Source organism: Carassius auratus, chromosome 14 (genome assembly GCF_003368295.1).
Source record: "Carassius auratus strain Wakin chromosome 14, ASM336829v1, whole genome shotgun sequence".
In the NCBI taxonomy this organism is placed as follows: Eukaryota; Metazoa; Chordata; class Actinopteri; order Cypriniformes; family Cyprinidae; genus Carassius; species Carassius auratus.
The window spans coordinates 31847063-31859775 of record NC_039256.1 but is presented as its reverse complement, the minus strand read 5'-3'; the positions used below and the strand labels follow the sequence as shown (position 1 = coordinate 31859775).

The 12713-nt window shown below is 39.2% G+C and overlaps 2 protein-coding genes across 3 annotated transcripts in view; both read left to right on the top strand.

The window, feature by feature from the left end:
* LOC113114360 (uncharacterized) overlaps positions 1–12713 on the top strand; it is a 575280-nt gene that overhangs the window by 402719 nt on the left and 159848 nt on the right. The gene's annotated exons all lie outside the window — the stretch shown is intronic.
* Positions 4401–12713, top strand: part of LOC113114378 (uncharacterized) — a 77822-nt gene continuing 69509 nt past the window's right edge. The window contains exon 1 of the mRNA XM_026281302.1: positions 4401–4607. Within this exon, the coding sequence (XP_026137087.1) occupies positions 4424–4607 (184 nt within the window). The 5' untranslated portion in view covers positions 4401–4423. The remainder of the gene's footprint in view (positions 4608–12713) is intronic.

The window sequence follows — 12713 nt, the reverse complement described above, 5'->3', positions numbered from 1 at the left end:
ACTCATTCAGTGAAGGGCGTATTCGTTCACTACAATCAACAAATCACATGCTCTGTCACATCTCATACTCGAAGGCTATTGGCTCGAGGTTGAGTAACTCTTTGATAGGATGAAACAGTTCACGGAGCTACCAGGTTCACCGAGCTGCGCATGCGCTGCTAATAGCGCCGCGCTGTTGTGGAGGGAGGAACTTCAGTGAACGAGAAATATGAGTCAGTGGATTACGTGAACGAGAACGATTCGTTCACCTAAAAGATCTGTTCAAAAAGAATCATTCGTTCACGAACGACACATCACTAGTAAACAATTTAACTTTTATTTAGTAAGTTTTTTTGTCTTCATAAAAAGTGCATTGATAAAATGTAAATAAAATCCTGCCAAACAAAAATTACGTGTGACTTTTTGCACTTTTAGAAGTGCAACTGTGAAATGATTCTTCTTTCTCTTACTTTCAGTTTTGTGTGTTTGCTGAAGTAGGAACTGTTAAATCACAGTAACTATCTCTGAAAACTTCCTCTTACTTTCTCTGTAATAGTCAGATAATATCCTTATGTGTCAGTAGAGCTGCTGTCTATCAGTGAGACTCGATCTAACTCTTTTCTCAGCACGTTCCTCTGACCATCAACGGTGCGACTGTGGAGAGAGTGAGCAGCACCAAGTTCCTGGGTGTGCACATCACAGAGGACCTCTCCTGGACTGAAAACACCGCAGCACTGGCCAAGAAATCACAACAGCATCTCTACTTCCTCCGCAACACACCTGAACAAGGCAATCAGTGTTTTCGGGATTACTACATAGATACAGGCAGGTGAGTTTTTATGAGGGCTGAAGCTAAACTCTGCAGGATAGTGGTCCTCCAGGACCGGAGTTGCCTATCCCTGCTCTACATCATCATGCAAGGATGAAAATGAATCTTCATGTATGATGATGATTTTGCTCAGCGATACATAGACAGTTACAGTTTCATCTCGATGGCTTTCTCTAAGATGCCCGCCACTATGAACCTGACCAAGATGGAAAAAGGCTAATTCTCTCATCATTTCAATAGATGGGAAAATGAGAACTATATTGGTCCCTACTATAAAAAGTTTCATCATCTTATTACGCAAAGCATGCATGAAGTACAGACTGTACCGAACTTGATCTGTTCAACTTTACCACTCTCACAAGCTTTTGTATGGTGGTCTTCAAAACACATTACCTTGACAGAGACACACTGGCTCTGACACATAATAACATGTATGTCCAACACAGCAAGACTTACTCTAATGCGTCGTTAGAATGGCTCGAGTAGGTGAAAAAGACCATGCATTAAATCACAGTGAAGTTCAAATCAGCAGCTACTTTTTAGACGGTTTCTATGAACAGGACAGGGTGAAGTATGGGCTAGAATTCAATCTGTGTTTATTCTTTAAACACAAATGGCACTTTGAACACCATAATACCCACCCTTTGTCAGACGTACCTTTCGGCATTCTCAGAAGACGGTTTGACGACAAGGTTGAGATTCTGCAAAACAAGTACCTTGAAAATAGAGGTCCTGTGGGAGTGTGCATAGAACAAAATGAAACAGACTGACCTGTCGGTGGTGGAGTTAATGAGTACTTATTCAGTTCTATCTGATAAAAATATTTTCGATCATTCACCCTCAAATCATTTATAATGATTTTGAACTGATTTAAAATTATTAATGAGTTATAATGGACACCATGTACCGACCGCACACCTGGTTTTGTCTTAAAGATGCAGATAAAAGCTAATGTTCCCTTTATGCTGGACCTGTGCTCACACTGAAAACCAAACATCAAGCTGTAACCAGACGGATGAGGAGGACGCTCTCTCAGGGAAGGGCTATGTTGTGGCCAAGGTCAATGAAGTTTGGCATTTCCCACAAAGAATGGATACGTGTTTTGTGATTATGTAAAGAAGTTTCTGGCTATCCATCAAACGTGATCACGAATGCCCACAAAGCATCTTACATCCGTGAATATTATGAAAAAGTGGGAATGCATCTCGAACCCGAAAAGGTTAGTCACAAACCCACTCGGAGGTCTGTAAACAAGCTATTGCTCAATAGTTTATGGGGGAGATTCTGTATGAGAGTAGATTTAGCACAAACCATCCTCATGAAAGACCCTGAAGAATTCACCAGTATCATTTTTGATAAAACTCTGACTAAAACTAAACAAATTTTTGATAAGACTCTGAAATACTTCACATTAATCTCAGAAGACGTTGTGATTGTCAAGAGTCATGTCCCCAAAGGGGATGTTCATCAGACACGCGACATTAACATGTTTTTAGGCACCTTTACAACTAGTCACACACGACTGGAGCCATATGACCTTATGGACAAACTCAGACAAAACAGCTTAATTCTTGTTAGGGACAGTGACTGGTTGCCTCCTCTGGGGATCATTTGGGGGAGCTGACAGACGAAATAGGGACTGATGATTACATCACAGAGTTATGTTCTAGTGGCCCAAAATCTTATGGCTATCATACTGCCTCACTGCTGTCTCACAAGGATACACATCCTGGCTCGATGTATCCGACAATTGTGAAATACTTTATGGAGTGTTATCTAGATCGAGTCAGCCTTGTGGATAACTTATGATAGACTATAAAGCTAAAAACACCAGAACAATATCAGCTAAGAACGGGGTTGCTTTCTGATCACCAAGTGGTCTACCTCCAGAAAAAAAGAACAACCTGATCATTTGTTATGTCAGCCAAGCTTTGATAACATCTACAAAAGCTAAAGATGCTACATAAAGCTATGCCTAAACAATGTAGTCTTATTTTACAGTCGTTGTCCGACAAACTCATTTTAGCACTCTGTGAAGTAGAGCTAAACATCCTTTATGGTATGATTCCAATCAACCGACAGCAGAACCAAAAACTGAAAAGAGATCATCAGAAATTATGTGATTAATAGTATGCAGTAACAGTTGTCTGAAGCACAATTAAAATCTGATATTCCCGTATTTGATGAGCTATATGTGTTGACCACAATCTTTATCAGGCATGAGGTTAAAGGCATAAAGGAGTAGCCTTTCAGAAAATCATCCCTGTTGATAGAGAGGGCCTGGTTTTTAAGATGTCTCCTGATCACGGTCACCAGCTGATAAAATGCATACATGGCAGATCCTGAAGCAAAGTCTGGCGCTAGAGGTTTGGCAGGGAATTGTTGTGTGTCTTCATAGATGGCTATGAACTCTAAATCTTAAAGATTGAACATGATCACGATGTTTATCGAAGGTTCCAGTGAACAAGTCATTATCCACCATAGCCAGGATGATAGTTTTCAGAAAAGTCCCTTAAAAAAAAAAAACTAATTTTTCCTGATTACATACATGGGACCCTTTTAGTATGGAACATTTTTCAGACATACCCTATATATGGGGTACTTGACAGTGATTGAGAGCAAGGTCTGTGCATGCGCCAGTCTCACGGATGGTGAAACGGTCACTTGCTTGACAAAAAGCGTTGCCTAAATTATATTTAATTTACAGCCTCCATTCTCATCAGCCATCAGACAGAAATTATCTTTGCCTCTGATCATTTGTATTTTAATGTCAACACCGTTTAGCATTATTTTTTTCTTGAAAGAAAATATTGCTGTGAATCAGTGTGAATAGTTCAACAACCTTACTTCTTAGTGTGTAGAGCCATCTCTTGGTTAGACCTGCGTTACGCCCCACAAGGTTTCCTCACCTTATTACAGGTCAGAGTGTTCCGTAACAGGTAATAAGGTGAGGAAGCAAGTGCAAGTCAATTAATAAGAATTTATTGACAGAGTCAGATACACAAGGATAATGGCGAAGACAACAGGTGAGTGAGTCGCTATATGATGGTGATCCAGGGAGTTGGGGTGAGCAGATGCAGCAGGAGAGTGTGATACACGGGGTGAGTAATAGAATCTGTGGTGGTGAAGAGTGGATGGGGCTCCAGAGGTTAGATGATCCAGTGAAGAGAAGACACAGATAAACAGGAACAAGAAACCAGGCATAAGCACGGGAGACTTAAAAAAAACCTAGCAACACTTGTCACTATGACTTATCGGAAATTATTATTATTATTTTGTTTTATGTTTTAGTCAAATAAAATATTTTATTAGAAACACTATCATTTCACAATTCTCTTTAATCAACATATTATATCATAAAATATTGCTTACGTTTTGCTTAAATCTGTAATGGAAATGCAGCAGTTGTTATTCTCCTGATCCTGCATCCATTCCTAAGACATTTCTAATATGATGTTCTCCATGATATGAGATGATGATGGACTCGTTTCTGAGAGCAGGTAAATCTCCAAGACTTACACAGATTGCAATTTTCTTGAAAACTGTGATGTGTCCCTCCCTCCAGCTCCTATTGGCTCAGTGGAAGTGTCAATCATCTGCTCATCCAGTGGGGTGATGAGGGTGTTCTGCTCCTCTGAGGGGGATCAGCTCCTCTACAGCTGGACTCTGAATGGAGATCCACTGAAGGATGGAAACAGCAGCATTGATCTGGATGAAGGAACTGATGGAGACATCAGCTGCAGCGTGAAGAACCACGTCAGTCACGCACAGAAGACCATTAGACTCAAACCCTGTCCTGGTGAGATATCAACTACACAGATCGATTGATTGATTGATTGATTGATTGATTGATTGATTAGTTGGTTGATTGATTGATTCATTGATCGGTTGGTGTTCAGTGTCTGTGGTGTTTGCTGTGGTCTGGTGTCTTCAGATGATGGTTCTGTTCGGTCTGTTAGGAGCTTTTCACATCTACATGAGACACACATCAGGTGAGAGACATTCATCATCACCGTTATGGATTTGATATGAAGATATTAACAAGATATGAACAGGAACATAAGAAAGTGAGAATAAAATTAAGAGCAGGACATGAAGACACAGCAGAACATTCACGAGAGCAGCAGAAGATCATCACACTATATCTATTTACACTATATTCTCACATCAATCCAGCTGTCAGCTGTCGAATGAATCCAGGAGACAGTAGAAGCTTTTATTAATTGACACTGATCTTTGCATGTGTTGTGTTTATTTCTTGTAGAACATGTTGATGTATTTCTGTGAGCATTGTTTCTGTCAGCTATGAATCGGCTGCTTATGAAATGACTATTTAATCTCATTTAGGTCACACTTTATTTTAGGGTCCAATTCACACTATTAACTAACCATTAACTATAACTTTTGCCTCAATTAACTCCTTATTTGATGTTTACTTATAGTTTATAAGGTAGTTGTTAAGTTTAGGGAATTGGGTAGGATTATGGATGTCATGCATTATTTGTACTTTATAAGCACTAATAAACAGCCAATATGTTAATAATAGACATGCTAATAAGCAGCTAGTTATCAGTGTGAATTGGACCCTATACTAAAGTGTTACCGGTATTTTTTATATTGTTTGTTGTACATTTGTTTTTTGCATCAGTTTTATTAATTTTCTGTCATGCTTTCAATGAACTTGCAGTATTTTTGTTTCATGACATGGAATCCCTTTTGTTCATTGATGATAAAACTCTTCTGGCTGATTGTGATTCTGATTGTTATTCCACATCTCTGCTTTTTCATTTAGTATATGTCTCTTCTGTGGCTGATTAGATGTTTTAACTGTTCAAATCTGTTTATCTTGATCTGTGTCTCAGTTTTAGGTTATCACTGTTAAAATTAAATAATATTAAATATGATCTTGACAACTTTTTCACTGGGTTTCATTGATTTGTTTAGCTTTGCTTTGTTTTAAATTTAATATCCACCTCACAAATGCCTTTCAGACAACATTTCTATTGTATTATCTTGCATTTGCTCGTAATAAACATTGAAGTCTGTTTGATATGAATCAAAAGCCTTTGATGAACTTGAAAACAACTTTTATTTAGTACATTTTTTTTTTTGCTCATAGAAAGTGCATTGATAAAATTTTAACAGTCCTGCCAAACAATAATTACAGACTTTTGCACTTTTAGAAGCGTGACTGTGAAATAATTCTTCTTTCTCTTACTTTCAGATGCGTGTGTGTGTGTGTTTGTGTTTGTGTGTGTGTGTGTGTGTGTGTGTGTGTCTGTGTGTGTGTGTGAGAGAGAGCTTGTTTATGTGGTTAATGAGGACACAAATTTGTATAATGACATAGGTATGACACAGGTATGACAGGTTTATGAGGAAATTTTTAGTGTCCCCATAATTCAAAACGCTTATAAATCATACAGAATTAGTTATTTTGAAAATCCAAAAATGCACAAAGTTTCCTGTGAGGGTTAGGTTTAGCTGTAGGGTTGGTGTAGGGCAATAGAAAATACAGTTTGTACAGAATAAAACCCATTACGCCTATGGAGAGTCCCCATAAACACATATACCAACATGTGTGTGTGTGTGCTGAAGTAGGAACTGCTAAATCACAGTAACAATCTCTGAAAACTTCCTCTTACTTTCTCTGTAATAGTCAGATAATATCCTGATGTGTCAGTAGAGCTGCTGTCTGTCAGTAAGACTTAATCTGGCTCTCTTCTGAATCTGGACTTTAGAGAAATGATGCTCATCTTTGGACTGATGCTGCTGCTGCTGAAAAATGCTGCATGTGAGTCACTTTCACATCAAACTCTTTTAATATTCAAGTAATTTCTAAGAATATTTAAAAAAAATCTTTAAAAGTTTCGGGTGGTAATTCATAAATAAAGTGAATTTTCAGAAATATCCTTCTGTAAAGTATAACCGCTGATTATCTACTTGGAAATATAACTAACATTCACTGATTGATTAATCATATTTATTTAACTTTGAAGAAGCTTGCCAACTAAAGCAGCATTTTATATAAAATGAATGCACTTCAATTACATGGTTCAACTTTATCGCTGCTAACAGTTCTCTAACTTTCTCTTTCATCTTATTTGTTTGCTGATAACATGCCTCTATATTATAAACAGTTCATTATATTGTATTTTTTGTATATCCCTTTGCACTCAAAACAGCTAAATTCAAAGCAGAAATTTCACAGCCAATCAGTCCTCAGTATTATTACAAATTAAAATGTAGCATGCCATTTCTATGAAATTCTTAAATGATATTTCTATTTACATTGTGCACACACAATGCCATTTATTTATAAATTCTAATATCTGCATGGAAACTAAAGTTTATACACCAGACCTCTGATGTTCTGGTTGCTGTACACGTATTTAATGTAATATTAATTCAATTATGAGCAATGATGGATTCGATATGCTTTTGTGTGTGTTGTACAGACCTTTTACTATTTCTTTAGTTGTTTTCAAAAAGTTTCAGGATATGTAGAAAAACTGAATTTTTTTTATCATTTGATAAACCTGACATGAGATCAAGAGTCTGATTTGTGTCTTCTGTAGAACTTGATGATGAATGTTTGTGTAATTTGTGTCTGATTGAAATTCATGATGAGAGAGATGATATTTCTAGCAGCAGTAATACTCTGACTCTGTCGATGTTGGTACATTTCATCTTGTGTGTGTTTTGTTCTTCAGGTCTGGATCAGCTCTGCACAATTGATCAACGATATTCATTCAAACAATGTTACGCAGCTCTGGGACACAAACTCAGTCTGCAGATGAACCTGAACCCTTCATATACGTACCTTAATTTGTATAAGACATTAAATGATGGCAGTAGTCTGGACATTTTTACCATAGAGACAGATAAAAAGCATTTTTATGAATCCATCAGAAACAGATCTAAGTTCTTTAAAAACATGTCTCAGATCATAAATACACATGAATCCATCAGAAACAGATCTGAGTTCTTCTTTGATAATATAACTCTGATCATAAACAATATGACCAGAGCAGATTCAGGAAGATACACAACAGATGTCGTTGAGATAGATATGGCAATGTTCAGTGATCTTCAAGTGATTGTTGAAGGTATAGAAGCTCTCAGCAATATATTTTATTTTAGAAATGTTTTGAAATTGATGCTGATTACGTGTTGAGAAAGAGTCATGTGACTGTGATGTGTCCCTCCCTCCAGCTCCTATTGGCTCATTGGAAGTGTCAATCATCTGCTCCTCCAATCAGACTTCAGTGTTCTGCTCCTCTGAGGGAGATCAGATCATCTACAGCTGGACTCTGAATGGAGAAATACTAGAAGAAGGACCAATGGTTGGAAACACCAGCATTGATCTGGATGAAGGAACTGAAGGAAACATCAGCTGCAGCGTGAAGAACCACGTCAGCAACACACAGAAGACCATTAGACTCAAACCCTGTCCTGGTGAGATTAATACATAAATGTTAACATGCTGTATATATAAACCACAGCAACACCAACGATAAAGAACAGTCTCTTAATTCTTGAAGTGTCTTTAGTTTGTTTCAGCTTGATCTCAGCAGTGAAGTGTGTTGATATCAGTGATCAGCACACAGACATTAGAACGTGTCACTGCTTAAAACATGAAGGTTTTGTTTTCTGTCTAACTGTCGTTCATTGATCGGTTGATTGTGTTTGTGTTGTTCAGTGTCTCTGGTGTTTGTTGTGGTCTGGTGTCTTCAGATGATGGTTCTGTTCGGTCTGTTAGGAGCTTTTCACATCTACATGAGACACACGTCAGGTGAGAGACATTCATCATCATCATTATAGATTTGACATCCAGATATTAAGAGTGTTGATGATGATGATGATGATGATGTGTTTAGGAAAGAAACAGGAAGATCAGAAAGTGAGGATGAGAAGATTTAGAGAAGGACATGAACACACAGCAGAAGATTGATGAGAGCAGCAGCAGATCATCACATCTATGAGAAATAACTTCATAATCTCACAGATTCTCACATCAATCCAGCTTTCAGCTGCCAACAGCAGATCATATCAAATAAATCAAGAGATGAATTAAAACCAGAAGAAGTTATGAAAATTATTTTCTGGACATTTGTCTTTTGTAATAGTTTTAATGCTTATATTATTATGTGTCTTCACACTGAATGAACTAGCAGCTCATTTATTTCATTACATGAAACCCCTTCTGATCATCACTGATACAACTTTTATTTCTCTGAATCAGATCAGTCACATTGTGTTTATTTCCATGTTTCTGCTCTTGTTCTTTTACTTTATTCTGTTATGGTTGATTTCTTTCATTTACAGGTCTGTTTAGATGTTTTATCTGTTTGAAGCTCTTCATCTGTTTTATAGTGTCTGTGGTTTGGTTTTGCTTGTAACATATATAACCACATTCATGCATTATTCTTCACAAGATATTTTAATCAGAACATTGCTTAACATGCCTTTCTTGACATTGTAAATTAGGTCATTGCTGTTTTTTTTTTTTTTTAAGTTAAATGTGAAAATAAAACCCTTTGAAATGAAACAGTCAAACGTTTTTATATTTTAACACAGTCAATTAACATTCTATCCAACAGAAAAAACACATCAATGATTTAAAACATAAAAAAAAACATATAAAAACAATAAATCCAGACAAAAATCAAATTATTTTTACCAAATAATTTAATCTGTAACTTGTTTCCTCCTGCAGATGTCGCTCAGAACAAAGAAAGATTGTTTGATAGCAAACTTTAAGTTCATACAGTTTAGGAACTATATTATTCCTGATTTGAGTTTTAAAAAGGTTTATTTGCAGTTAAGTGAAGTGAAGTGAAGTGAAGTGACATTCAGCCAAGTATGGTGACCCATACTCAGAATTTGTGCTCTGCATTTAACCTATCCGAAATGCACACACACAGAGCAGTGAACACAAACACACACTGTGAGCACACACCCGGAGCAGTGGGCAGCCATTTATGCTGCGGCGCCCGGGGAGCAGTTGGGGGTTCGATGCCTTGCTCAAGGGCACCTAAGTCGTGGTATTGAAGGGTGGAGAGAGAGCTGTTCATGCACTCCCCCCACCCACAATTCCGTCCGGCCCGAGACTAGAACTCACAACCTTTCGATTGGGAGTCCAACCCTCTAACCATTAGGCCACGACTTCCCTCAAACATGACCTCTGTTATAAAACTATGATCCCATTTTCACTTCATGGTTCAAGTGACCCAATTCCGATTTTTTTTTTTTCCTCTCATGTGGCACAGATCGGATATGACCGGTGAACGTGTAAGCAGGAAAAAAACGCATGGATTCCGATTTTCTCAGATCGGATTCAGGCCTCATTCATACGTGGTAATAAATCAGATATGAATCGGATACGTGCATTTGCGTGTGCCATGTAAGCAGAAATATTGGATATCCCCCAGTAAATGCGAGTCGTACATCATTAAAAAGTGACGTCAACTCAGGTGGACACCACCGACTGAGATTACATGACTTATTATAGGCGCGAAATTCGCCCAGGCTGCAACAAGGGCTCTCCTCTTTATTCTCCGCCGTACGAGACCAATGTTTTGCTGATTTTTTTGTTGACTTTTCAAAATATTGTGGAAAGCAAAACACCCTATAATTTTATTTGCATCTGCATCCATTGTATTTAGTGCTGTTTTACTTCCTTTTCCGGCTCAGAACGTCTACGTTTGGGAGTTTCAGCAGTGTATAGTGTAAATGCAAAAATTGGATACGGGTCACTTTCAAAAGATGATGTAAGCGGGCAATCCAAAAAATTGTATATAGTCAGAAAATTGGATTTGGGTATCAAGACCTGCAGTGAAAATGCAGCCTAATTGGTTAAAACAAAACTGAATCACATGATGACAGTACTGTTCTTGAAACAAATTAGGTCAATATTGTATTTCCAGCTAAATCTGACCCAACATCTAAATATATGGGTTATTTTTAGTAGTGTAGTGAATCAAGAAAATAAGAATAAAAATAAAAGAGCACAAACATGAAACTTTAATGTACTAAGATGAATTAAATAATAGTCTGTTAAGTTTAATTCATTATTGATTAATTGTAGTTGTAGTTTTCTCCTGCAGGTGGCGCTCTCTACATCAGCAGCTCTGAGCACCTACAAGCTCAACGAGTCCCATGAGTCTCTGCTCCAGTCAACAGAAGATCACAATCCTCTCTTCATTCACAGTTTAAGATACAAGATGGCGGCGCGTCCACACGCAGCGGCTTCTCTCTGTCCCGACAGAACGGTGTTTTCGTTTTTTGTCTTGTGAGTGGCAGTGTTTTTGATGTTGTCGTCGCGTCTACCTGTCTGTAAGCGCAAATACAGTCGCGAGTTTCTGCTCGATGTCGGCAGAACCGCATTTTTACATTTAAACTCCGCGCACGCAGAACAGCTGCGGGATCTCGATCTGCTACGGAGGCCTTCACCATCTCCAAACCCCACTACTGTATCTCGCCCGCAGCGGAGGCGCCACAAGCGACAATAAACTGGACTACATTCGATTACTACGCTCAACTCAGAGGACTGTAAGATACTGTTGTGTTTTTGTGTTCACGGAAACATGGCTCAGCAAAAGCATTCCAGACGGCGTTATTCAGCTCGACCAGCTGACGTGCTGACAGAGCGGACAAAGCTCTCGTTGCGGCGGTGGGCTTTGTGTTTACATCAATGACGCGTGGTGCCGCGATACTGTTGTGATATGCAAACACTGCTCACCCCTGGTGGAGTTTATGATTATTAAGTGCCGGCCGTTCTATCTGCCGAGGGAATATATTGCTATACTGCTCATTTCGGTGTACATTCCCCCATTCAACATCATCAGCAACAGGAACGACGCACTAAATGAACTGTACCAGCACATCAGTGAGCAGCAGACAGCACACCCTGATGCTTTTCTCATCATAGCTGGGTATTTCAACCATGCTGACCTTAAGAGTGCGTTTCCAAAAATGCACCAGCACATCAACTTTCCAACACGAGGTAATAACATATTTGACTTTGTTTACACCACACAGAGAGGAGCTTACAAAGTCCCCCCCCCCCCCACCTCGGAGTCACAGACCACATCACTGTTATGCTAATGCCTGCAGACAGGCCACTCATTAAAGTCGCCAAACCAGTTTACAAACAGATTAAAGTGTGGCCAGAAGGATCATCAGAGATTCTTCAGGACTGCTTCAACTGACTGGGACATGTTTAAGCAGGCTGCCACATGCAATAACACCACTGACCTCCAGGAGTACTCAGAGACTGTTACTGCCTACATCAATAAGTATATTGATGATGTAACGGTCACAAAAACCATCACTGTCCGGGCCAACCAGAAGCCATGGATGACATGGGAGGTCTACAGACTCCTGATGACACAGAACGCTGCCTTCAGAGATGGAGATGAGGTGGGACTGAGAACAGCTAGGGCCAACCTGTCCCGCGACATCAGAGAGGCTAAGAGACAGCACTCCAGGAGGATATCCCATCAATTCAGTGACAGCAGAGACAATAGGAACCTGTGGCATGGGATACAGACCATTACGGACTACAAGCCCCCACCTCGAACCTGTGACAACAACATCTCTCTGCTAAATGAGCTGAAAACCTTCTTCGCTCGCTTTGAGCAACAAAACAGCACCACTGCACAGAAGACTCCACCTCCTCCCGGCGACCAGGTGATGACACTGAAGCCATCTGCATCCTGCTTCAATGACTACCGTCCTGTTGCACTTACCCCCATCCTGATGAAGTGCTTTGAATGGCTAGTCATGCACCACATCAAGTCTGCCCTCCCCCCCTCCCTGGACCCATTCCAGTTTGCATATTGGTCCAACCGGTCGACCGATGATGCCATCTCCACTACCCTCCACTCAGCACTCACCCATCTGG